The following is a 27346-nucleotide window of genomic DNA, read 5'->3' on the forward strand; positions in this document are numbered from 1 at the left end:
TCACTGCGTACACCCCGAAGAGGCTGCTGAATGACAGCCAAAAACACGTTACTTCTTAAGGACAGTTTATCAAAACTGCATGTCCTTAGACATGTGGGAGGAAAACCACACAGACATAACATGGAAACTTGAAACAGAAAGACACCAGCTGGCAATGAATTCAAATATAACAACATTAATGAAATGAAATAAAAAAACAAAACCAAATATATCTGTTTTGGACAAAAAATAACTGGCTAAGTTTAGGACTTGTGTTTGTTGATGCAACATCTGCAAATCAAAGATGGATGACAATGATTACTATTTAACATAACAGCCCATTTTTTAAAATTCCCCTCTCGCTCATGTTGGGCCGTCTTTATCCTTCAAACTCGGGTCTTCTACAAGAGGCCTGTGAGCTCGAGGGTCATGTGCAGTATCTATATTTCCTTTTGCTTCCAAAACAGCTTTAAACCACTGATGGAATGCCTAAGTCAATTACTGAGAGACAGGGTCATTAGTGCTCCTTGATTTAATGTGATGAATAGGACTTTAAATAGTAGTAAAGTTGTAGATAATTGTCAACAACAGACTTTTAAAAGTTCCCAGATGTATTTTTTAGTTTAATAAAAAAGCAACAAACTAACAAAATTCAGATGAGATGAGGAACGTCTCATTAGCTAATAACTTGTGATTGACAATTAACATACACAGGATAATCCTAAATTTGAAACCGTCCAAAATATTAAATCTTTTAAAATTCAATTTGATTTCAAATTTCAATGAAATGAGTTACTGAACCTGTAAATTCATCAGGCAAGTGTTTGCAGATGTCCCAGCATGGAGCTGTTTTTCTGTAGCATCCATATAGATTGTCAGTCTGCTGGCATCCACAGCTCTCACATTCAGTGATTAAGTGCAACATCAATATGGAGTTGCACACTGAGCTATGATGTGAAGTCTACTTTTTAGACTACATTTATTTCCTGGTGAGAAAAACTATGGTTTAGCTGTTAACTATCCACTACTGGATGCACCAGCGAATGGCAGTGGCATGTAATTCCTGCCTGATTACTCTGTACTTTAACCACATAATCTTATAATCATCGGTTAATTTCTCACAATTATTTGAGAGATCTTCGGTGAAATATTACGAGCTAGTAAAACTGAACTTAAATACTTCAGTGCATATTTGTTTATTGTATTTCAGTTTTGCTAAATGAACAGTATTTCCCCTCATACTGTAGTCAGGTTTTAAGAGTATATATTGGACTAAAGTACAGAACCCTTTGAGAAAGCTTTATCCCTGATGTATCCTCTTAGAGTTGCTAAATAGTTACGCTGACTTTTTGACTGAAAGAGTGTTTTCATGATTAGACACAGCGTCACTTTCTGCTGTCAGGACACATTATCACATCCTCGTCACTGGGCGAGTGCTAATTATGTGGTTTGGCTTTTTCTCTCAGCCGCAAAAGAAATTAGAATAAACTTTTGATAAATCACTGAAAGCCACTGATGCTTTCTTAAGCAGATGTATCACTTTGTCAGATGCGCTAAGCACTCGTACTGGAATAAATCCTCTGACCAAAGATTTGTTTGTCAGATCTTGTTCCAGTGGAAAACTCTATGGGAAATACTTCTCTTGTACCCAGACTATAGAATACTGTGGAACAGGCCATGAATACACTCCACACTGCACTGATTTATATTTGCTTTACATTTAGTTACAGCTAAACACTATCATAATTTTAAATTCCATCATAATTACTCATGTTCTATACTTTAACTGTTCCCATAGTGTTGTCTGGAAGCAAAGGCAGCTCAATGAAAATGTTCAGTTTTTATTTCACTTTAGCACCAGTAGATACAGCACAGGGGTGCTTATTGATTTATTTTCTCTACCTTGAATGTAACACAGACAGTTGCGTCACAATCAGGTCTTTTCTACGAGCAAAAACCTGCTGTGGGCCCCACTTGGGGCGAAATGTTATCACACAGCGGTCTGAGGTCTGACGCTCCCTGACATGATAAAGCGGTCTGGGGATTTCCAAGCTGCAGTCGCTCTGTAAATGCAGCTAACTTTAAGATGTACAATGTCAAACTTGCTTGAGCAAAGTACTTTTTTTCAGTTTGCGGGTAAGCACACCGAGATTTTCTCTTCATACAGACACACGGTGTTTATCATTGCTACTCCTGCAGGTCCTTCTTATAATTACACAACAAATGCCTCTGTGCTGGTGCACAGGGAGTGCAGTTCTCTTTGCTAAATGTCAGGACTATTTGCCACTTATTATGATTTGACAGCCAAGAGACCTGCGGTTTGAATGAGACTTGTATTTATCATGGGCTGTCTAGTCAGACCCCCTCGGGGTACCGAGCACACACAAGAGGCTGCGGAGCATCTCCGTGGCTCCGCGCTCACTATCTACTGTACAAATGTTGCCATCTGCTCCCATCAAAAGAATGCTGTGTGTATGCGCTCGCCTTTCCCAGTCAGTGAACTCATCTGGCTTTTGCCGCAGATCACCCCAGTGGTCGTTTTTGGCTGTCCAAAATAACTTTTTGGGTTGATTATACGCTATCTGCTGCCAGTTCAAATTACAGCTTTGTGCTCAGATTTGGCCCCAAAGAGCCACAGAAACAGCATGGTGTGCACGATGCAAGCACAGTGACAGGGAGAATCGAGGCCAGTGTAACTCACAGCTGCGTGGCTTCCTCGAGCAACTGATAACCAGCAAACATCGCTCTTGTACAGCAAAGGTTTACGTTTTTACTTGTTAAGTTGTCAACTACTCAAAGTGTTTTCTTTCAGATAGCAAAGGAAGGTGAGCCCTTTTACATCACACGTATCTCAGGCAGCAGACTTTTTAAAAATAACCCAACTGAGACTGGGGGGGATTTTGCGAGTATCCCATCCCATGGTTTAAATAAGGCAAAAGTCTCAGGTATCAGAACACAGCAACAAATCCTTTTTGGATTTTTCTGCATGAACATGGTGAGAAAATTAAAGATGACTCACATTAAATGTCAGGCTTAAGAATGTGTGTGTGTTTGAAGCTGTGTTTTCCATTTACCTAATATACTGACGACTGAATCGCTCAATTCAATTTAATTAAATTTTATTTATATAGCGCCAAATCACAACAACAGTCGCCTCAAGGCGCTTTATATTGCACAGTAGATCGTACAATAACAAACAACAAGAAAGCTAAGGCAAAATTGATGACTCTTGTGTTTTAAGTGAGCAAAGAAACAGCACCATCTGGTGGCCAGTAAAGGTAACCTAACTAATAAAGGTGTTTCATAATCAAATGAATGAAAGACAATGAGAAATGTTTCCTTGTGTGTGCGTTTGAGCAAAGAGAAAGTCTCCACCCACTGCTGAGTGAATAAAATAATTGTTAACGGTGCATGTGAGGCACATTACTGACAGATAAAGCAGCTGTTGTGTGCGGCTGATGGCAGATCAGTTATATCTGTCATGAAGACTTTTGATTCTAACGTTATTTTTTGCTCTGTTGCTAATGACACAGGGGCAGGCTAAGTGTGCGCTTAACCACCTGCTTCCAAGCTATTTCCTATGACATCCACTGAGCTTTTCTGCCAGACTCTCGCATTACCACCTTAATGCTGTGGTTTCCTCTTTGAAAGATTAGTGCGCTGCTGTTATTATTCCCACTAGACGTCTCACACAGATTTTGCTGCATAACTAGGGCTGTGCAGGAAAATGTTGAGGCTGTTCTCATTCTGTTGACTCACTCGTGCCGCAGTCTGCTTTCTGGAGAGCTCAGACTACACAACGTAGGCTAACCACCAGCTTTCAGTGAGAGCTGCTGGACACACTGGCAGCATTAGTGCTGCACAAGCGCTTGTCTTACTGGCATCGCCATAGCTACAGCTACTTGTTTGTTGTACAAGGGAGTGTCCTCTCTAAACCACCTAACTATGGTCTGTGGTCACACCACTTCAAATCACACGCTGCAGAACAATGTACACACAGATGCGCTCTCTCAGACTCACACGAGGACCTTACCACCAGTGGAAACGAGCTTTTTTTCCCCACTCTGGCAACAAATCTAACAAATATTTAAATGGTCCAGAAAACATCTGTATTTTCCAGTTGTCTATTAATTCAGCAATTCTTCAAAAAGTCAAAAACACAGTCGATGCAGGGTGTGGTGGGACTGACCCAGTTAAACTTCAGTGTACCCCCTAGAAATCTGACAAAGCCATAACTCAACTTCATGACCGGGGAGCCTGGCATGATTTTTTTATGTGTGTGTGGAGTCCAAATAGGCTTTTTTACTGTGTTACTGCAGGATTTGACCTGATGGAGTATTTCAACGTGAGAGATATTCTGGGAACCAGAGATGAAGATGGACAAAGTTCATATGTTCGCCTTGGCACCATGCCTATAGTACAAAACACAGAGTAAGTGACCTGCCCATTATGCTTTAAACAGTTCAGCTTGTTTTTGAGCCCTGTCAATGCACATGAAAGTGGCAAAAATGAAGTCTCTGAAGTCTCCAAAAATTCATCCTTTTAAATCTCAGTTCTGGCTGAAAAGGAAATGTTTCCTGCACAACAATGAGGAGATTCAAAGCCAAACACAACTAAGACCAACTTGCAATACATTATGACACAATCTCATGTGAAACATCATTACCATGTAGCTATATTAATGACATCTTCTGTATATTAACCTTATGGAGTTAGAGTTTATATGTCGCTATCTGAACACAGCCAGATGAAATGTCAGGAAATGTGATAAACAACCACTAGCCATCTACTTAAGTACTAAAGACACCAATTTAGTCTTTTTTAGACTTATTCCTGACATCCTGAGATCCATAAAGCGATAAAGGGAAGTCATTTTGAAGGCTCAGAACTGGCCAACCAGGAGAACGTGGATGTCTTCTCCCCATTTGTCAAATGTTTTTGTCTCATTAAGTGTGTTTTCTGTCTGCACTGTTTTTTTTATATAGGACGCTACAGGAAAAATAAAATTAGCTAACTCTTAAAGCTAAAAATAAAGACACCTTAACTAGTATTCTGCTTTGATGGCGCAAATGTCTAAACTAAAGCACCAAAACACAGTTTATGGTGAAGTTTAAACCTTTTTTGTTACTTGTTACTTGGTGGCTAAGCTAGCCTTGTCAATTTTCAGTATTTATGCTAAGCTAACTGTCTGCTACTTGTAGCCATAGAGAGCCTAAAAAATAGGTTTGACTACAGTAACATCCCCCATTGACTTTTGAAGTTCCTTTTGAAGTGTCATGGTGCGCATTTTTACCACCGTGGTGTTTTGAAACAGAAGAACAAGCGCTGGATTTGTGAAAGAATGATTTTGGCTAAACAAGGTGTCAATCCCAAATTGTTAACCAGTGAGCATCCTGGCTAATCCTATTCTTTGAAAGGTTTTTCCAGTTTTCAAATTTTACAGAATTCTGAGCTTTTCCTTTATAAATATTAATTCAGATGTGAACAGTTTATTTTATTTTGCTGTTTCTATAAATACACAGGCAACAGTTTGAATATAAGAAGTCAGTGTAAAACTGCTAAGAAGAGCAGAAAGAGTAGCTACAAACACACTGGTTGCTAGGTAAAACACTGGGACTGTGTTTAACCTTATACATTAATATTTCAACTGCTGTACAGCCAATGCAACTGTTGGTTTACCACATCCACTAAAAAGAGAAAAATAAAGCAGTAATAATAATGTACTTTTATTCCACAGAGATGTGTTTCGTCAAGGGCTGCCAGACGAATATGCCTTTGTGACCACATTTAAATTCAGGAAAACCTCGAGGCGTGAAGACTGGTACCTCTGGCAGATTTTTGACAAATATGGAATTCCACAGGTGAGTGAGCCAAATGTAAATAGTGACAAATGTACCTGTCTCTGCATGTGGCCCAACTTGGAGAATTACATCATCGAATGGGCTCACCTCGCTGACTTCTCTTTTTCATTCCAATATTTTATTTATTTTTGTACATTCATTACTTCCCCCTATGGAAAACAAGCTCCTTTATGTTTCAGTTCACATCCCTGTGCTTCTGACCTGTCAGGTGTCCATCCGTCTGGACGGTGAGAACAAGGCAGTGGAGTACAACGCTGTGGGCCTTACAAAAGATGCTGTGAGGGCTGTGTTCAAAAACCCTGAAGTCGACAACCTGTTTGACCGCAACTGGCACAAGATTGCCCTCAGTGTGGAGTCCAAGTCTGTGTCTCTGTACTTGGATTGCAAGCACATCCAGACGCTGCTGATAGAAGACAGAGAGGACATTGATATCCAGGGGAAGACAGTGATTGGGAAAAGGCTGTATGACAGTGTGCCAATTGATGTGAGTCTTTACCTCCATTTTGGCAACAGTGTGATTCATGTCAGTCAAGGTTATTTTTCTGCAGTTGACCTGTTGTTAATCTGTGTACATACAGTTTGACCTCCAGAGAATGATGATTTACTGCGATTCCAAGCATGCCGAGCTGGAAACCTGCTGTGATCTACCTAATGGGCCTGTAAGTATTACAGGCCAACAGGCCCAGAGTCTGCGTCTTTGCAGCGAAAGCGAAACGCGTCTTTCAGATGCTGCTGCTAAGCCGTGGAGGTTCCTGGTTGCATAGAAATATACATCTACCACAAGATGGGATGCTTTGTGTTTAAAGGAAAGGTTACATCCAAATAATTAAGTTTGCATGAGTGAGTGCCCCCCCAGCTCAGTTGTAGCTTGAACAGCTAAGCTACTTTGAATAATCAGTGTAGCTTTGTTACTTTGTAACTCTGTACAATACAGCTTTTTCAAAGAGCTTTAGAGGAGCAGTTTGACACTCATACACATTTAAGATGAAGTGAAAAAAAATCCAGATATTTTCCACTTGCTCCTTTGAAATATGATGGAAACAGAAACAAGCAGTTACTTGCCAATGTGACTAATCAGACCTCCACACGGTGGTATTTATTAGCTGATTAATGGAGTTGACACATTACTTAAAATTGATTTTGTAATAATACACATTAGTGCCACAATCCTCAGAATAAAAACAGAAGTACAGTGGCTCTTTGCCTAACACAGATATATGCTATAACGCTAATGAACTGACCCAGGCACATCTACCACAGATTAAAATACTGATTGTCTTTGAATGGGTGGCTGTAGCTCAGGAGGTAGAGCAGGTCACCTACTGATCGGAAGGTCGGTGGTTCAATCCCTGGCTCCTCTAGTCTGCATGTCAAGTATCCTTGGGCAAGATACTAACCCTAACTTGCTCTCCGATGCATCCATCGGAGTATGAATGTCGTTAGAAAGCACTAAGTGTAGATAAAGTGCTTGTGAGAATGGGTGTGATTGGGTGAATGAGGTATGTTGTATAGAGTGCTTTGAGTACTCCGTGAGAGTAGAAAAGCGCTATATAAGAATCAGTCCATTTACCATTTGAAATCTCACCAGCTTACAACTAGTTAATTTTGCTAACTAGGTAATTAAGACACAACTAAACAGCCTATAGGATCTAGCTGAGTACACATAAGTGAATTGTCATGCTAATGTTTAATTCTTGGACTCCACTAGATTAGCTTTGCATGAATCACAATAGCTCAAAATAGTTCTTATTTATGTTGGTTGCTGGTGCAGCCCCTCAATTCATCCACTGCTTTTTCTCATTCATTTTTTTCCCACTTCCTTCTCATTGGTTAACCTTCGGAAACACAAGATTTAAACAGTGTGTGCTTGTGACTCTCTATGACATCATACAGAACCACTTTTGAAATGAAATGTTTCAGAGTTGAGCATCCTGAAGCGTCAGTTTTTAGATCACAGGGATGCCTGCAAACCTTCAAATAGCACTAATATAAACCCAGGAGTGGCACTGATCATCATCAGCTCGTCATAAAGGTATAGACCATATAGGTATCATTTCTTCTAAAGCAGGAGCTACTTTAAAAGTTAAAAGTGTGGGTCTGAATAGTTTTAGCCTTAATCAGAGATGCCTGTCTCTTCTATCACAGCATCATGATCCAGTTTTATCAAAATAAATTGCTTCATTTCAGTGCCCTAAGACGGTTGTGACAGAGGCTCCCCCTTACAAGATCCCCACGCCAACACCTACCAGTGCTGAGCAACAACGAGGCCCTCAAGTGAACTGCTCCTGCCCTGCTGGAGAAAAGGTAAAGCCCCGCTGATTTTACCACGCCTAATCCCTCTCTATTATTTCCACGGATGAGTGGGAATCCTTTCTTCAGTGGCTTTCAAAAGACGGCTGTGTTTTCATTTCTCACAGGGTCGCATGGGTGCACCCGGTGTTGCAGGTCCTAAGGGTGAAAAGGTCATCTACCACTGCCTTTCAGTTCTATAGTGTTTGTGATAAAGGATTACACTTTCATTATAGTTGTTCGGCTTTATTTTTATTGTGTGAACCTGCCTACTTTTTTCAGGGTGACACTGGCCCTAAGGGTGCTATCGGACCACCTGGACTCAAAGGAGAAAAAGGACAAAGTGTATGAAAACTTAAAAATGTCCACAGTCACATCTTTTTACTTTTAAGATAGCTTCAAACCTTTTGGAGTACAGTGAGGGAAATGATTACTATGCTGAATTTGTAAGAGAGCTCACTTTCAAAGAAGGAAAGAGTCATGATTTTTATGTAAACACATTACATAAATGTTATAAAATGATTTCACTGAGTAAAAATAAGCATTTGATCTCTAACCAAAACATAATTTAGTATTTGGTGGAGAAGTGTTGTTGGCAAGCAAGCATTAAGATGTTTCCTGTAGTTGGTCTCCAGGTTTGCACACATCTCAGGAGGGATTTGAACCCATTTCTCTTTACAGAAACTCTCAAAATCATTTAGGTTTCTTGGATACCACTTTGCAACTCAAATGTCCCTCCACAAATTTATAAAATTGAGGTCCGGAGAAGGTCTAAGCCACTCCGTGAGCTTAATGTGCTTCTTTCATGACCCATCTTCTGTATTCTGGCTGATGGAAGGAGGTTCTCATTCAAGATTTTACAGTACATTGTGCTGTGAAGTCTTCCTGTACAGTGCAGTGCAAAAGCATTATGTTGCCACTTGAGTGTTTGACATACTCAGCATTTCTCTTCCTTCAGTTGGGTCGAGTTGTTGCCAAAGAGTTTGAGTTTAGTTTTGTCTGACCACAGCGTTTTCTCCAGAACCTCCTTTTGAATCATTTAAATGTTACCAGTGACTGTTGTCCCAGCCACCGTCTGATCAATAACAAGCTCCTCATGTGTAGTTTTAGGCTGATCCACCACCTTTCTCATGATCATCCTCACCCCATCAGGTAAGATCTTACATAGAGCGTGACGGACAGCTCTGTGGTCTTGCCTGTGTTGGTGAAGAGGTTGGATTGGAAAAAACTGATTGCCACATGGGCACACAGACAAACTTTAGAGGATCAAATACTTATTTCAGCACAAAAATCCTTCATTTCTATGATCGGAGCAAATTTACAAATCCAATAATTATTTCCCCCACTGTAAATAAACTAGTCTTGGTCACGTCACATGCTATGCTTTCAAGCTTTCCTGCTTTTCTTTCAGCCTCGATAATAATTAATCCTTATTGGTTAATTATTTGCAGGGCAGTATAAACTCTGTCAAAGGTGGCAGAGGTGAGAAGGTAAGTAAACCTGTCCTTCACAACTCTGCATGAGCATCATCTTAACCCAGATACATGTTTGTCTGTGTATTGTGCATATTTTATATGCATGTAGACAAAATGTTCTAATCTGCTCCTTCAGATCTTTTTTATTCAAGTCTTTCTTGCTATCTCGCTTTTTGGCTTTGCCTTTTTTTCTATATGTTTTTTCCTGGGAGTGTCTAGGAACGTGCTCATACATCTCTTATTGTCAGAGTAACAGATGTATGAATTATAGGACAGGTTACCACAGAGGATATGTAGCAGGGAGCCAGTGCAGACGCCCACCCAGTCTGCACAAATCACAGCCTCTGTGCTGCCTTCCAGTGCCAGCCGGGAGTCCCACGGTGTAATTTATTCCCTGAAACAAACTTCTCGGTATTCACCTCTCACACTGCACTGAAAGGGACACTTAAAAATGCCCAAGAGATCTAAAAGACGAGAAGTGTTATCCTGATAGTTTTGAGAACACACCTGTAAATTCTTCTGGATAATACAGGTGCACTACAGGGGGGCAGTGCAGTCAGAGCGACAGCAAAAGTCATTTCATGATACATTTATTTGACTTTTCTACTTGTTATAGCTGAAAAAAGAAAAACTTGCAGGTTTGATAAAACGCGCATTAAATCGAACTTTAATGCGCCTTGCTGCTTTTTCTGTTTCTTACTGCGCAAGCATCTGTCTTGACTTTCTCCATGGGAAGGCTGCAATTTGCTGCTTTTCGAAACCTGATGCAAACACGTGACGTAAACTGACTTTAAGCTGCGGTTCAAAGTGGCTGAGCTGGTCATCGAGTCTCCCTGAGCACGTGGCGGGGGAGCGAAATCAAAACTGGTTTAATTGCTTCAAATCGCATCTTTAGAACAGGCAGCTCCCTGTGCAGCACTCTTCTTATGGATGTCTTTTTGCCATGGGGTGCAGCAGAACAGGAGTCCCTTTTGCTGATCTAAACGACGTGTGCTAATATGATATAAGCCTGAAATAATTAAAGGGCAACCTCCTGTGACTTGTAAAGTGGTTTATGAAGCAGAGGGAAGTCTTGCGGTGGGTGAGACCTCATGGTACCGTGTAATTTAACAGCCATTACTTTTTGCTCAGACGCGGGATTCCTTGGCACAGAAGATGACATCAGTGTACAAACCAAAAGTGTGATGCTCTGAGGACAATGGGAAGCCATTGTTCCTTGAGTCTTTGGTCGAATGTGCGACCAAACCATAGCGGGTCTTGGTGAAGCTGTAAGGATATTCTGGCTCCCGAACCTTTACTCAAAAGTGTTTTGTTTGTCTCGGTTTATGTGAGTCTTTGTGTTCTGTGTATAACTTTTAACTTTGTGTGTTACTGTGTGTGCAGTGATAATACATCTCCTGTTCTTTGTGTTTAATTGACTGTCCATCCATCGGGTACTAAACCATGTTCTGTGATACTGCTGGGTTGATTTTTTTGACAGCACGTCACCGCCGCCTGTCCCGGCCCCCCTGCATGCCTTACTGTGACTGAACTATAGACGTTAACGCTTGTTTTGTATTCACAGGGTGATAGAGGCAGCATAGGGTTGACAGGTCCTCCTGGACAAAAAGGAGAGCAGGTGTGAACCTGGAGACCTGGAGCTCTTTTGACTTTTATTTAGAGTTTTAAACGGCTCCAAACTGGTACTGATTGTGTGTTTTCAACCATCTCACAGGGAGTTGGTGGAATCCCAGGCATTGATGGTTTAACTGGAGACAAAGGCGACACAGTAAGAAGCAAACTTATACAGCTATAGCGTTACCTTTATTTTTATACCGTATATCAAAATTTACAGTATTAAATATATATGCATATTTAAAAAAAAAATAAAAAGATGTTTAGAAAAAGGCATTTACTGATTTTCTTTCATGAAATAACAGGTGTTCTTAATGGTGTATTTATATTTTATTCATCATTTCCAAGTGTCCAAACAAAACAGTTTTTGTTTGGACACTTGGAAATGATTTTTTTCACAGTATTTTTTCTCAATACTCATTATATCATCCCTTGTTTATTTTGCCAAACATATTTTCCAACTCTTCTTCCTGTTTTAACTTTATTGTATTTTATTTATCAGATTTTATGAGGATAAAATATAAAAACAAAAGCAGTTGTTTTTTTTATTTTATCCTCATAAAAGCTGATAGATAAATGTTTCACTATTTCTTTCCATTATATTTCAAAAGTAGATGAGGATTCTATGTGACAGTTTTCTGTTTTATTTTGAAATGTCTTATTGGCATGTATTTATAACACTATTTGGTAAAACTGTAACAATTATAAATTTTTCAAAGAAATCGTCTAACTTTCTGACCTTTGTTTTCTAATTCTTCTCAAAACGCAGACGTTGTGACTGTGCAAATGTTGTTGTTTTTTTCATAATCAGGGTGAAGCAGGACTGGCTGGTGATCCAGGGCTACCAGGTCCAGCTGGACTGAGGGTGGGTGAATGTGGTTTACCAGCTTTTAATCCATTCACGAGCGACTGCACGTGCACATGCAGTTTTGAAAAGGTCTTAAATAAATTTCAGGCCATATAAAAAAGGAAAAAAAACCTTAAGCTATTCTGGTTTTGGCATCAATCTCAGAGAGGCACTTGTTCTGTTAAGTGAGTGTACATAAGTTTTTTTGAACAATTTCCTCTCAAGCTGGCATTGATTTTTTGTGAAAAAGGGGGTAGCCAGTTTGGGTGACTTTCTCTTGGATGAAGCTGCAGCATCTGGTGAGGGAGTCAGGCAGATGGGAGTATGGGTGCGGGCTCAAGCTGGGCCACTGGCCTGTGACAGACTGCCCAAGACTGAAGCGAACGAGCATCACCACACAGCACAGGATATACGAGATTATTAAAAAAACAGTGAACACCTCCTAGGACTGGCTCAGTTCATAAATAAACATTTTTACTGCTGCTTCATAGCTTTACGAACTTTGAGGCTGGACTATATATTTTGTTATTATCAGGCTGCTCTACAGTGTTGGGAATACGTTACTCAATGAGAGCAAAGTATTGTGAATACTTTGGATTACTTAATATATTATCATGCTTTTTTACAACTACATGAATGTACTCTAATGTTGCTCACCATACCAATAGCAACTAGATTTTTAAATCTTAATATAAAATGAGTAACAGTAGGGTGGACATTAGGTAAGGCTGCACTTTTTGCAGCGATCTCATATAGAAAACTATTCAGCGTGTATATAAAACAGGTCCCTTCACTCTGAACCGTAGTAAAGGGACCTCTGGCTAATACGTTGGTTCCATGTCGGGCTCGTAGATGAAAACTAGCTTTACTTTGTTGTCTGGATCAACTTTGCTAGGGAGAGACAGAGAGAGGCTTTGAAAGGCTGCTCCAACAGAACTTATTCTGTCGGAGGAAAACACGAACACAGTGTACAGTCGAGTCTTAATAACTTACAACAGCTGCGTCCATGAGGCTACATTCTTTAGGGCTATGCCTGTAACACTCTGCCTATTGCCTTCATATTAAATTATTCTTTGAATAATAATTTTTAAAAATATTTCTTCACGTCATTATGCGGGCTGCAGGTAGAGGTGACATGGGCTGCGAAATTGAGACACGGGCATTAGAGCCTCATAATGTGTGTTTCGTTTGGGTTTCCACCGCTGTCGAATTACCAAAAATAGAGCGCGTAATCCATTTATTTCAAGAAAGAAGCTGTATTCTGAATACCACCTTTTTAAACAGTAATTGTAACAGAATACAGTTACTCGTATTTTGTATTTTACAGTACATGTATTCTGTTACTCCCCAACACTGCTGCTCTAAAAGTTCAGTGCACAACATCCAGTTTATCCAAGATGTCACAGTGAGAGAAATCATACTAGTTTCTGTTCATTGACTTCCTGTTAAGTCCAGTATTAGATTTAAAGGTCTTTACTTACATACAAAGTTCTGAATGAGGGTCCCTTAATAGCTCAAGGACCTCATAGTATCATATTATCCCAGCAGAGCACTTTGTCTGTGGGATTACGTGCAGTTCCCAGAGATCTCAAAAGTAAGCAGAGCTATCAGGCTCCTCTGTGGAACCAGCTTTCAGTTCAGGAGACAGACGCTCTGTCTTCTATTAAGATTTGGCTTCAAACCTTCCTTTCTGATAAAGCTTATCATTAGAGCTTTATCAAAAATGAAGGAAGAAGGTTTGACCCTGAACCATCTGTTCGTTATGGTAATATAGGCTCAGTTTGCCTGGGGACTCCAGTGTGCTGAGCACTTTATTATTTTTTATTGTTTGTTGTTTCTCAGGAAGAAACTTGTGCCTGAGGTTGCTTCCATTTAAATGGACTTCTTTCTTCCCACTGTCACTAATTGCTTCCTCATAGGAGATCATCTAATCATTGAGGTTCTCTCTCTAATTTTGCGAAGGTCTTTTAATGTTTGATCATGTCACAACATCAACAAAGTTGCTCATTGTAGATGGGTAGCTTGTGGACAGAAGGTCATAAGTCAACATTTAAGGGTTTCTTAGGATAATTTTTATCACTGACAGAAGCTATTTTTTATCTTTTGGAGTTTCAGCCGACCCCAGCGAACCTCGGTATGCTCGAGTCAGAAATAGCGATGCTTTGGTGGAAGTCAGTAACTTTTATTAATACAAGTATTTGTTTTGTTTATTTCACAGGGTCTTCAAGGGGATGCTGGAATTCCTGGTGCACCAGGGCCAAAAGGTGTCACTGTAAGTATAATCCGAATTAACTTCCACCAAATGATGGTCTGATTTGATGGCAGTTTATAGAAATATATTTCTATAAAAATAATTATGTTGCTTTGGTTTGTTATAGGGTGACTCGGGTACAAAAGGTGAAACGGGAACACCGGGAACCAGGGTAAGTCACGTATTAAAACCACTTCGGCTTAGGCTTATGGAGAGGTTGCATTGTAGCCACATGCTACAACAAACACAGTTTCAGAAACTAAAAGATTTTACCTTTCACATCTTTCAAAGTGTATTAAATGCACTTTAATGACAATTAAAGTTTTCCATTTGGGTAAACTAAAGTTGTGAAAATTCCATATAAAGAGGTAGACATGAACCTGACCAGGTTACCGGCAACCTGATAGAGTTTAAACAGTTGCTTCACTCTTCACTTATTCCTGCTTGGGGGCCTCCTGCTACAGCCACTAATCGTTTGGCCACACAGTTCCGCTGCAGCAGATACGAGCTACATCTTTAAAACAGTTGTTGCTGAAGGTCACGAGAGAGTTAGCTCATTTGCTTTCCCAGCATGTCCTGGGATTTGGGCCACGTTTCTAGGTTGAACCTGCGCAGAACACCAGCTCATACTGCAAATCCTGATAACGGGCTTAACTTTTCAGAAAGAGACTTTTCTTCTCAGAGGAACTGAGAACTGAGGGGCGTAATTGTGCAAACAGATGTGGTTTCCTTGATTTACTCTCCACACTTCCTGTCTGGAATTCTGTGGAGGCGTTACAGGATATAATGCACTTCATTCAGGCTCGCTGAAGCTTTGTTGATGTCTTAAGTTTCCTAGGAGCTGTTTGCCATCACACTGAATGTTATTTAGGCTTTTAATAATTCAGTGAAAGGTTATTTCCCTGAATCAACAGCTGTTTTCAACTATTTAATGCTGCTTTGTGTTGAGTTGTTTTTGTACTCAGTGTTTCTTGTTCAGAGGTCAGCTTCAACTTCAAGCTAAACGTCTTTAACGTGGTTCGAATAAAGAACTGTGCATCAAATCAGTCCACTGATCACTCTGCCGTATGTCATGGGGATGAGTAGCAGGTTCTAAGCACATATAGGCCCATTCAGACAAACTGATGCCCCTTTTAGAGCTGTCCATCAACTGTTCAGTCAGACAGTAAGCAATTTCCTGTTGCTGAAAAGTACTGGCAAAGTCCTTACCTCAGTGAAGCGATAAAGGGAATAGGTGGTTTGGAGGAGACACACAAGACTGATTTAAAGTTGTGCTTGCTGACTGAAAAAGCTGTTCTTTATTAAGCACGTCCGTACTAACCACGACTGTGGTTGGTCAGATTCAAACCAAAGCCACTATGTCGAGATATCTAGGAGGCCCAGAGGACATGTTAATAACAAGTCTTATACTTGGTGATGGTGGAGGAACCTGATGGTAGTGTAGACCTTTTATTGAAGGTCTTCCTTGATATTGTATATTGCAAGTGAAGAACTTTTTGTATAGGAAGTACTGGATGTAATTTATTATGCAAGTAAATTTGATATTATTAAGCAAAACACATTTTCATGTCTAAGTCAGCATTAACTTGTGTGAAACTGTCCCCAGTATTGTGGCATTTAGCTACAAGAGCTATTGTTCTTTTGTCCTATTATGATTTTATGCTATTATGTTTTTTGTTTCTTATTTCCTTCTTTATTCATTACTCGAAGGTTCTTTTATCTTGGGTTTTGAAGTTTGCCTACATTTTAAAAGAGAAAATGTAATTTTCCCATTTCAGGGTGAGCCAGGTCTTGATGGATTAACTGGAAAGCCTGGCTTTCCTGGGAAGGATGTAAGTGTTGATTTTTGATGGCGACATCAGTCGGTGACACATTTGGTCCGTCACCTTTGTATTAAAAGGTTTTTGTTGCTTATGTTTTTTTTTTCTTTTATTGATTAGGGTTTGAGAGGTCTGACTGGAGTACCTGGGCCCAACGGGGTTAAAGGTGACAAGGTACGCCCACCCACTTACCTTTATTGTATTTGGAACACTGTTCACCTGATTACAAGTTGATGATACTGTTGTGTAATGTTATTAAGTGCTGCTGATATGAGTTCTTTCAAAGACTTATCAAAAGCTTCCCAAGCTACTGTCTGCTCTCTCCAGACATTCCTCAGTCTCCTCTGTGCACCATCAAAGTCTGCCCCCTCATTTGTCTGAGAAACTAAAACGCAGTTCATTTGTCTGTCTGTAATTACCAACTTTGATGATTCCTCCAGTGGAACGCACATACCACACCCAGCTGCACACACACTAATGCACACACAAGCACAAAGAGCTGCCGTGGTTCTTTACCCACAAGTTTCACTTTCTTTTAGCCTGCAGTAAGCATCCGCACAGCTCATCTCATAAATTATGGTTGTCGCTGTGCCGTCATCATATCCTTTAAGGGACTTTGCCCTGAGAGCCTCTTGATTCTAATGATGGGTTTGTCCTTGTTGTGTGACCTATGTCACAGGGGGAGAGAGGTCTTCCCGGATTACCTGGGGATGCGGTAAGTGCCAAAAATACACCAAAGGTACATAAGAATTATACTCTTAAGGATTATAGGTTTGTGTCATGATGAAGATAGCAGGGTTACAGCAGCATGCGTTTAAACCTCACATGTTGCATTTTAACTATTTTTTAATGATTATTGCTAAAGACAGAGCAGATCATCAAAGAGTGATCGTCGTGTTTTTAACTGAAGTGTATAAAAAGACGGGAAGCGAGATCACTGTGTCTGTTAGTGAAGTGCAGGACTTTAGCTGAAACTTGACAACACTTGTTATTATATCTAAAAATATAGATTATTTCAGTTGATGGGTTAAAAACAGTTTTAACATCTCTTAATGGGATGAAGAAAATGAGCTTAATAATGACTAATGATGGATATATTGTTTTCTTTGAGAAAAGAAATTACATACACTGTGCAAACACTTTTTCATCACAGTAACTATCAATGAATTTCACAAATCCAAGTGAGGATGTCATTATTTATTCAGTGCTTTAATTTCAGGTACAAACAGAAGGTTTACGGGGTGAGAAGGTGAGCAGTTGTTTAACAGTTTCACTGAAAGCAGATTGTTACTGCAGCATGAAGATCCAGGCACCAATATAAAAATAACCCTCACAAAATATGCTGTTTATGAATAATTTGGTGTATTTGGTCTCTGGAAAATGTAGCTTTGTGCATGAAAAGTAAGTGAAATATGGCATTTTATGAAAATTGGAATTATAAAACTAACCAATATTGATATCAGTAAATGGAAATAATGGATTGAAGAGAATATATTAATTTGCTTAATCAAATGCATGATAAACTACCCAACCAAGGATCTCATGTCGGACTCGTGCCTTTATAAGTTTTAACGTTTAAGCTTGTATTGAAAAGTTTGATGATTAATTTCACTAATTTTTCACTATTACTGTAATAAAACTTGTTTGTTTGACCTGTTTCAGGGTGAGCCTGGACCACAAGGGCCTCCAGGTGCTGAAGGACATCCAGGGCCTCCTGTAAGGATCCTGATTTATTATTTCCTTTCTTCCGCTTTCCTCCTGTTTAACTTTTGATAGTTGCTGTTGTTTGAAAACCCACAATCAGATACAATGCTCAACAATTTATTAACATGCCAGTTTTGCGGTTTTAATTTTTGGTGATTTATTCCTCAGGGTCCTCCTGGTGAACAAGGTTTACCCGGTAACCCTGGAGAATTTGGCCAGAGGGTAAGAATCTCATTTTGTTGGGAGGGTGTCAGAATATCACCTTACTGTACCGGGGGAGGATCAGTTCACCTGATGATTGTTTTATCTTTGCATCATCTGACTTTCTGTTTCCAGCTCTAACCACAGGACACAGATAGAGCTGTGCCCCATGGTTAGATGTCATGTGAGGAGCAGCGTGTTTCTTTGTTCTTATTACATTGCCAAATTGTATTTTTGGTTTTATGTAACTCAGCAATTTTAAACTAAATTACAGTGGAACTCGGACACATTTTGTTTTTTCACCTTACTTTTGAATATGGCATTGACAGTTTTAGCAACTGAGTGAATACACGTACTTTAAACTCACAGGAAGTGTTTCAGCTTGAAAATGATATTCAGTTCAATTCATTTCAGTTCAAATCTAATTTTTTATGTAGCTCAAAATCACAACAAGTCGTGATGCATTGCTCAGGGGGGGCATCTGATTGTTGCTCTGTGTAGTTGTAGGGTCTTCACCGCGCCTTCAGGTGTCTGTTATGATTTGGTGCAAAATAAATCAAATTTAATTCAACTGAATCTGCTGCAACAGGTTGGGCGTGAGGGAGGGGAGACAACGACAAAAGGGGGGCAATGATGAGGCCTCAGAGGATTAACACCTTCAGGACACAGGCAGTCTATCTACGGTTTAGAGTAGGGGTTTGGATCTAGCTAATTCCTGTCAGGTCTAAATCGTCATCTGTGGTAACCTTAACTCTGTGCTGTCAGAACATGTAATTGTGTGGTTGTGTAAAATTCTTCCTCAGTGTCTTGGAAATCAGGGGACAAAAAATTCATCTTTAAGAAACTTGGCACAAATGCTGCTGTGACCTTGCACTTGCATGGCCTCATTCCAAATTCTTATCCCAAAGCTCCATTATGTGTATAAAAATACTGGTGGACCACTTTGCACTCCTAGTAGATGCATCTAATACATACAGAGAAAAACCCAACAATCATGTGACCTCCTATGAGCAAGCACTTTGACAACAGTAGGAAGGAAAAACTCCCTTTTAACAGGAAGAAACCTCCGGCAGAACCAGGCTCAGGGAGGGGCGGCCATCTGCCGCAACCAGTTGGGGTGAGAGAAGGAAAACAGGATAAAGACATGCTGTGGAAGAGAGACAGAGATTAATAACAAGTATGATTCAATGCAGAGAGGTCTATTAACACATAGTGAGTGAGAAAGGCGACTGAAGAAAAAACACTCAATGGGAATCCCCCGGCAGACTACACCTATTGCAGCATAACTAAGGGAGGATTCAAGGTCATCTGACTAAATGCTTTCAGAGGTCTAAGTCATCATCAGTCACGATCCCAATCCTAGCTTTAAACTCAAACCCCAGCCGGATATTTTGGAGAAAACCAAAAAACAAATTTTTTGCAAAACATACTGAGCAGAATAGCCTCCCTTTTCTTTGATTACTGCTTTGCACACTCTTGGCATTCTCTCGATGAGCTTCATGAGGTCATCACCTCAAATGGTTTTCCAACAGTCTTGAAGGAGTTCTCAGAGATGTTGAGCACTTGTTGGCCCTTTTGCCTTCATTCTGCCTCCATTTCATCCCAAACCATCTTGATTGGGTTTAGGTCAGGTGACTGTAGAGGCCAGGCCATCTGGCACAGCACTCCAGCACTCCCCTCCTTGCTCCAAATAGCCCTTACACAGCCTCAAGTGTGTATATGGCGTCATTGTCCTGTTGAAAAATAAATAATGGTCCGATTAAACGCAAACTGGATGGGATGCATGTCGCTGCAGGATGCTGTGGTAGCCATGCTGGGTCAGTGTGCCTTCAATTTTGTATAAATCCCAACAGTGTCACCAGCAAAGCATCCCCACACCATCACACCTCCTCCTCCATGCTTCACGGTGGGAACCATGCATGTAGAGACCATCCGTTCACCTTATCTGCTTCACACAAAGACACGACGGGTGGAACCAGAGATCTCAAACTGGGACTCATCACACCAAAGCGCAGATTTCCATTGATGCAAACAAATCTCTTCTGCTTGTTGCTTTTCCTTAATGGTTTCTTAGCAGCTATTTGAGCTTAAAGGCCTGATTCACACAGTCTCCTCTGTACAGTTCATGTAGAGATGTGACTGCTACTGGACCTTTGTGTGGCATTTATCTGGGCTCTAATCTAATCTGAGCCTAATTCTGAGGCTGGTGACTCAGATGAATTTATCCTAAACAGCAGAGGTGACTCTTGGGCTTCCTCTCCTGGATCAGTCCTCATGTGAGCCAGTTTCATCATAGCGCTCGATGGTTTTTGCGACTGCACTTGGGGACACATTCAGCGTTTTAGCAATTTTCCAGACAGACTGACCTTCAGTGCTTGAAGTAATGATGGACTGTCGTTTCTCTTTACTTAGCTGATTGGTTCTTGACATAATATGGATTTTAACAGTTGTCAAATAGGGCTGTCAGCTGTGTACCAACCTGACACAACACAACTGATGGTCCCAGCCCCATTAAGAAGACAAGATATTCCACAAATGAACCCTTACAAGCCACACCTGTGAGGTGAAAACCGTTTCAGGTGACTGCATCATGAAGCTCATTGAGAGAAGGTCATGGGTTTGCAGCGCTGTCAACAAAACAAAGGGTGGCTACTTTGAGGAATCTAAAATATAAGACATATTTAGAGTTACTTAATTATGTTTATATATTGCTTCAAATGTTTGATGTCTTCAATTTGTATATATAATGTAGGAAGTAGTAAAAATAAAGACAAATCATTAAACTAGAAGGTGCGTCCAAAGTTTGCACTTTACTATAAATCATATACAAATACACTGGTAGTGTACACATATATTCTGATAGAGTAAGGATAGGGTTAAGGTTATGAGCAATGATAAATCATGACCAATACTGCATCATTATGATATTCAGTAACATTCACAAATAAACAAACTAACAAACATAAAAAATCAGTAAAAAAAAATTTTATGTGATTAATATTACCCTTACCACATTTTGAGAATTTCTTAAAAAGAAATCATTTGCAAAGATTTCATGAGAAAAACTGTAACTTATATTTATTGGCTGTTTAGTCCCTAACCTATCGTGTTCCAGCTGGATTATTTTGATTTTCATATGGAATCAAGAAAGATGCTGTTTATTCTTCATGCTAGTCAGAGCCTATGCTGTAGCTTTTATCAGTGCTCTCTAACAACTCGTCCCATGTGTCTCGTATATTTCTTCCTCTCTCTTTCTCAACACTGGTTCTATTACACAGCAGTTTGTAATTAAAACAGACACAGTAGTTCTACATAATTTGTTCCTCCAAAACATTAACAAAGACATTGACCTCCTCTCCCCTCCCTTCTCTACTGGGAATAATGAACTTCTTATCAGTAGTATGTGACTTTGTCATTGCTCAGCTGGGTAACACAGTCAAGCCAAACCTTGTCAAAAGACAAACTCTCTACCTCCAAAATATTTATGCTTAAACAGCATTAATAAAACAGCCACACTGGGTTTATGTTTCAGAATATGTAGAAAACATCCCTCTATGTAGCCTTGTTTATTGTCATGATATCAGTGGAAGTCCTGCTGAAGTACTTTGCAGCTTCATGGGGTACTTTCCAAGAGAGTCATGCAGAAAAACAGACTGTGAGAAGTTTGACCTATTTTTTTTCTTCAGGTTTTGGATTGTTAAACCCACTCTGAAGATTCACAGGGAGACAGTCTGTGTGTGTGTGTGTGTGTGTGTGTGTGTGTGTGTGTGTGTGTGTGTGTGTGGAGGTGAGGGAGTTAAAGCTAGGCTCTGAGCTGTGATAATGGGTTGGCCTCCACTATTGCCAGTGCTAATAGAGTTGGCCATATGGTTGAGTAGGTATAGATTGAGCTGCTTTCACCTCCACTGCTGAAAAGCAGTCATCAGTTGTCTGGTTTCAGTGCTGCTGAGTCCTGTTTCTTCACCTTTATCCTTCTATGATCGCTGATTGAAGCCTGGAATGCTGACTGACTATCTTAAAGGACTGAAGAGGATTACGTCAACAAACTTATTAAGAAAAATCTGGCAGCATGTAGTTTTATGTGAAAGCAAGAGAAACAACAGCAATCATCACAAAAGGCTTTTTAAAAAAAAAAAAAAAAAAAGATTAAAACAGTAAAGTTTTGTGAAAAATTATTCTACATAGTGAGAATAATGATATTTCATTAATAAATCATGAAGTAAATGTGTGATTTAAGTATAATTTGACCATAGTTTTAATGGGAAAATGTGAGTTGCCCAAAAAACTAATGTTTCTCAGTTACACCATCGGTCTTCTTCCACTTATCATCATCAGGGTGTGTGGGGCCTGTTTTAGCTACGACAGGGCGATAGGCGTGGTACACCCTGGATGGTCACTAGTCTAACACATAAAGACAGAGAACCATTCACACTCACATTCACATCTATGATCAATTTGGAATCACCAATTAACAGAACCACACTAACTCCATGTCTTTGTGCTGTGGGAGGACGCCAGAGTATCCGGAAAGACTCTGACCAGATGGTGGAGTCAAACTCAGGCACTTCTTGCAGTGAGGCCACTGCGCCACCGTGCTGCCCTACACATAACAGCTAGAACCCATAACAATTTCACATCTTGGTTTTGTTAATACCTTCTAGACAGCGCTGGGGTCATTACCTATTAAAAGTAATGTATTACACATGTTACTTTTCTTAAAAGTAATGCTCTACGTTACTCATTTACTCCCAGAACAAGTAATTTGTTACAGTCCGTCTTGTTACTCCATAAAATAATCTTAAATAATTTTCTTTTATTGTTACATTCATTATTTCTTATTAAATGTAATGTCCATATCTCCTCTGTAGACCTATCCATCATTTTCTTACAAAGTGAAATCAGCTGACTGTATCCCAAAGTTTGTTTAAATTGTATTTTTTTCTTTCTGTATGCCTGGCATGCCGATAACTGAAAATCCTGTAGAATGCAGCTAATGACATAATTGTAACTGGAATGCAATTTCTGAATTTAGTACAGTAATGTGTTAAATTAATCAAATTGTTACATTGTTACATTTAACACGTTACTTTTTACACTTTTTTTACACCCAACATGACTATGAGATTTTACCTATCTACAGCGATATGGCCCAAAGTAAAGTCAGTTCAATTCAATTTTATTTATACAGCGCTAAATGACAACATCAAGGCGCTTTATATTGTAAGGTAGACACTACAATAATACATACAGAGGAAAAACCCAACAATCATACGACCCCCTATGAACAAGCACTTTGGCGACAGTGGGAAGGAAAAACTCCCTTTTAACAGGAAGAAACCTCCGGCAGAACCAGGCTCAGGGAGGGGCGGGGTCATCTGCCGCGACTGGTTGGGGAGAGAGAAGTGAAATGAAAGGCTGTCTACTGGATTAGTGTTGCTCAACCTTCCCACATAAAAGCAGATGGATACACTAATGTTTAAGGAACAGCTTCTCAACTTGTAAAATGAGACCATCAGAGGAGCATAGGCAGAGACGACATCATTGTCATCAGCAGCTTACTGAAGTTTAACCAAAATCTCTGATTTTTCCCTGTAATATTTACCAAGTTTATCATTTCTAGAAAGCGTCACAAATGAAAGAGGCTCAACTAAAATATTCCCAGTTTTATGGTCTGAAAGCTGTTTTCAAGATTGCTGTGTTTGAAGAATAGCTCAGAGTACTGCACTCTGAACTCCAAAGTTTCTAAACCCCTCAGTAGCAAATATAAGCTCACATTTCTCAGATGTTAGTAAGACAATTGTGTGCTAATTATTTTATTATTGTTACCATTTGTTCATGTCATTGTTCTATTTATACTGTTATCTTATAGGGAAGGAAAGGTGAAGGTGGACTCCCAGGGGTGGATGGCCTTCCTGGACCTGCTGTAAGAACAATTTGGATTTTGCAGCATGCATGAGAGATGTGCAGACCGAATGTATTTACCCATGTGTAAATTCTAGTAAAAATACAGCATTATTATAAAAACAAAGCTACAAAAAGTTGTAATAGTATAAAAGATGAACGTAGCTACGGTGATGGTGTGTGAAGCCCCATTCTGAAGCCCTGAGATGGGTCTGACAATACGTGTAAATTTCCCCCATTCTAAATAATCCTGCCAAAATGTTGCCTCATTTTGTACAATTTCAATTCCTACTCTATTTTCAACAATTGCAATAATGCAAATATGAAGTAGTGTCTATAAAAAAGTCTTGAGATTAGCATCATTTTGATTTGCTGGTGAGCCATCGCTCTCTGGTGGACAGGACTCGGTGCTGGATGAAATATGTCCATTGAGACTGCCGTACTAACCAAATCCTCTTTTTCAGCCACAGCTAGACATACAGTACATATTAACCCTACTTGTATTCATGGATGAGACCAGCCAGCATTACCTCGACCCTAACAGTTACATGTGAGCAGCATAGAGGCTCACAAAAAAGCAGCTTCCCACCAGGCTTTTCTTAAATGAGTCCCAAGTTTCTAGCTCATACAGTCTTTAAAAATAACATGGAAAACAAAAATCACAATATGTTGTCTGTATTTTAGGGATGGTGAAGCATCTTTTGTTTATGTTGCTTTGGAAAAACGTAATACTCATTTTAAGTTGCCATAGCATCATCCTCTATGTAGCTCTGTTTACATTGATGTGTTGTTTATGAACATCTTATGTCAGTGCTTCCTGTAATGCCCCGATGACCTCTCACGGAGAACTGAGGAGGAATAATTTGCTATTTAAATTATGTGGGCTGCTCAATATTTGTTGTGGTCCACAAAGCACAAAATTGCTGCAGTGCTCTCAAAGGTCTCTTCATTGTATGTTTTAATAGAGAGAAAATAAACAGGCTAAATTAAAACCAACAGGTTATACCAATTAATTTCTCAAATTGCTCCCTGTAGCCAAACAGACATGTCCCCTGTGTTCAAGCACTAGCCAAGGTTGAATTGGTGGTAAACTGTGCTGCAATACTCCCCTCTAGTGGCTGCTTGGCGCTAATGATTTGTACTTTGCCTTCTGGAAAACCATATGATTAAAATTTAAAATAAATTCAAATTTAGAGATTTAGAGAAAAGAAAACAAGGTCTTGGCACATTGCCCGATCTATTTCATTAAACACCTAAATAACTGTGTATATGATCAAGTCAACTTTTTCCAGACGTTTTAAAAATTATTTTTCAGGGTCCTCAGGGTCCACCTGGACCACCAGGAAACCAAGGAAACACTGGACCTCCTGTAAGTGACTGACATGTAGAAAGGAAAGTCTTTATTTTTGCTCATAAGATTTAGCAGTGAAGGAAGATTTGCTTCAAAACATGATGAGATGCCTTTGTGTTTTTTCTCTCACCGGAAGGGTCTGCCAGGTGAAATTGGATTTCCAGGCAAACAGGGAGAGGCTGGAAAACCTGTGAGTTAACCTTTTGAGGGCTTAAATAAAAACTTCATGCTGGTACTTATAATGCCAAGTGTTTGTTGGTAGTTCCTCTGTGTGTGTCGCCGAACGTCAGCATCTGGTGTCTGATTTTCAAAGGGTATTCCTGGTAAAGATGGCCTGGATGGTCTTCCTGGAAGTGACGGTGCCATGGTGAGTGAAACTTTTAGATTTGCCTACGATGAACAAACGTTAAAGGTGTGCTAATCAAAATGGTTACGGTTAGCTTATTGTTTGTTTCACAATTCCAAACGTTTCTATGTTTTGTTCCCTCTCACTCTGCAGATCAGCCTTGTTTCCAGCAGCAGATTAGACATTTACAGTTAGAAACTTTAGAAACTTGCTAACTGATAAAGCAAATAGCTAATGAGCAGTTTTTGGCATTCAAACTATTAAGTAAGGAAGTAAGTAAAACTTTATTTGTATATCACTTTGCCACAGTGGCAAAAGCTCTGTCTCCTTTGGTTCTCAGCCCTGTATGATGCATGACAAGTAGACCCTGATTACATGACCTAAGAGACCTGCTGGGGACATAGGGATGTAGAAGTTCAATGACGTAGGCAGGTGCTTGTCCATGAAGAGCTCTATAAGTCAGTACCAGAATCTTGAAATGGACTCTGAATTCAATGGGGAGCCAGTGCAGCTGTATGAGCAACAGTGTCACGTGTGATTACTTAGATGTTTCAGTCAGAAGTCTTGCTGCAGCGTTTTGAACAATCTGTAGACGCTCCAAAGAGTTTTTGTTTAAACATGTAAACAGAGAATTACAGCAGTCCAGTCGTGATGAAATGAAAGCATGAATGACAATCTCCAGTTCAGTGAGAGATACAATGGGGCTTAGTTTAGAAATGTTTCTTAAGTGATAAAAACAGGACCAAACCAGAGATTTGACGTGAACATCCAGAGTGAGAGCCAGGTCAAAAATGACCCCTAGGGTCCTGATAGACGATTTCACAAATGTTGCAAGGGGACCAAGAGCATTCATTATCTTAGGTACGTGTCTATCAGGGGCACATACAAGGACAGTCTTTCCTTCGTCAAGTTGGAGGAAGTTGTCAGCCATCCAAACGTTAATGGAATCTAAGCACTCATTCAAAATCTGTAGCTTAGAAACATCTTGGCTTAAAAGAAACTGGATATCGTCTGCGTAGACATGCTGAAGGGGAAGTAGATATGTTAAGAACAATAAAGAACAATAAACTCTGAGTCTATTTGTGAGGAATTTGTGAAAAAATAACAAATCTTGAGAGGTTTTATTTGGTAAATACTTGTGCCAACACAAAAAGCTTCCGAGAAATACCGATGTTGCTTTTTGTCCGCTAGAATTGAAAACTAGACAACTCTTTGCTAACATGTTAGTAATTTCATCTACGTAAGGCCAGACATGAATAATAGTCTTAATGTATGTTAGTCATATTTTTGTGGTGTTCTTCCACATAATCTCTGAAGAAAAAAAAACCTTTACATGTATTCACTGTGACCCCTTAATGTTGGTGAGTCTCTAAGCTACAAGCTAGCAACAAGGAAGGGTTTTGGTTCTCAGGCTTTTACCATTTTACCATTTCTTTCAGGTAATTATGAACCAAGTTTGAGTGTCAGCATAACTAAACCACAGAATATACTGGAAAAAAATCTTGGAGCATATATTCTTAACTGATATAAGTAAAGATAATTTGCCATTTAGCCTTCAGGATATATGCTATATTGACAAAAATATTAGCCCACACCTCAGGTGTTTCCAGTCCCATTGGCACAGGTGTATAAAGTCAAGCCATGCATGCAGTAATGGAGTCTGCCTTTGCAAACATTTGTGAAAGAATATATGGTTCTAAGGAGCTT

At 39.7% G+C, this 27346-nt stretch overlaps 1 protein-coding gene across 6 annotated transcripts in view; it reads left to right on the forward strand.

Moving 5' to 3' along the window:
* col22a1 (collagen, type XXII, alpha 1) overlaps positions 1-27346 on the forward strand; it is a 65470-nt gene that overhangs the window by 11433 nt on the left and 26691 nt on the right. For 3 of the 6 annotated variants that reach the window (XM_040021472.1, XM_040021473.1, XM_040021474.1), the window contains 23 exons: positions 4299-4410; positions 5717-5840; positions 6049-6324; positions 6419-6499; positions 8028-8144; positions 8258-8302; positions 8412-8474; positions 9581-9619; positions 11169-11222; positions 11319-11372; positions 12030-12083; positions 14284-14337; positions 14444-14488; positions 16095-16148; positions 16257-16310; positions 16816-16851; positions 17356-17385; positions 17799-17852; positions 18009-18062; positions 23911-23964; positions 25258-25311; positions 25430-25483; positions 25607-25660. In XM_040021472.1, coding sequence (XP_039877406.1) covers positions 4299-4410; positions 5717-5840; positions 6049-6324; positions 6419-6499; positions 8028-8144; positions 8258-8302; positions 8412-8474; positions 9581-9619; positions 11169-11222; positions 11319-11372; positions 12030-12083; positions 14284-14337; positions 14444-14488; positions 16095-16148; positions 16257-16310; positions 16816-16851; positions 17356-17385; positions 17799-17852; positions 18009-18062; positions 23911-23964; positions 25258-25311; positions 25430-25483; positions 25607-25660 — 1616 coding nt within the window. The remainder of the gene's footprint in view (positions 1-4298; positions 4411-5716; positions 5841-6048; positions 6325-6418; positions 6500-8027; positions 8145-8257; positions 8303-8411; positions 8475-9580; positions 9620-11168; positions 11223-11318; positions 11373-12029; positions 12084-14283; positions 14338-14443; positions 14489-16094; positions 16149-16256; positions 16311-16815; positions 16852-17355; positions 17386-17798; positions 17853-18008; positions 18063-23910; positions 23965-25257; positions 25312-25429; positions 25484-25606; positions 25661-27346) is intronic. The other 3 variants (XM_040021475.1, XM_040021476.1, XM_040021477.1) reach the window with 3 other exon arrangements.

Source organism: Simochromis diagramma, unplaced genomic scaffold (assembly GCF_900408965.1).
Source record: "Simochromis diagramma unplaced genomic scaffold, fSimDia1.1 OVJJ01000753.1, whole genome shotgun sequence".
NCBI classification, from domain to species: domain Eukaryota; kingdom Metazoa; phylum Chordata; class Actinopteri; order Cichliformes; family Cichlidae; genus Simochromis; species Simochromis diagramma.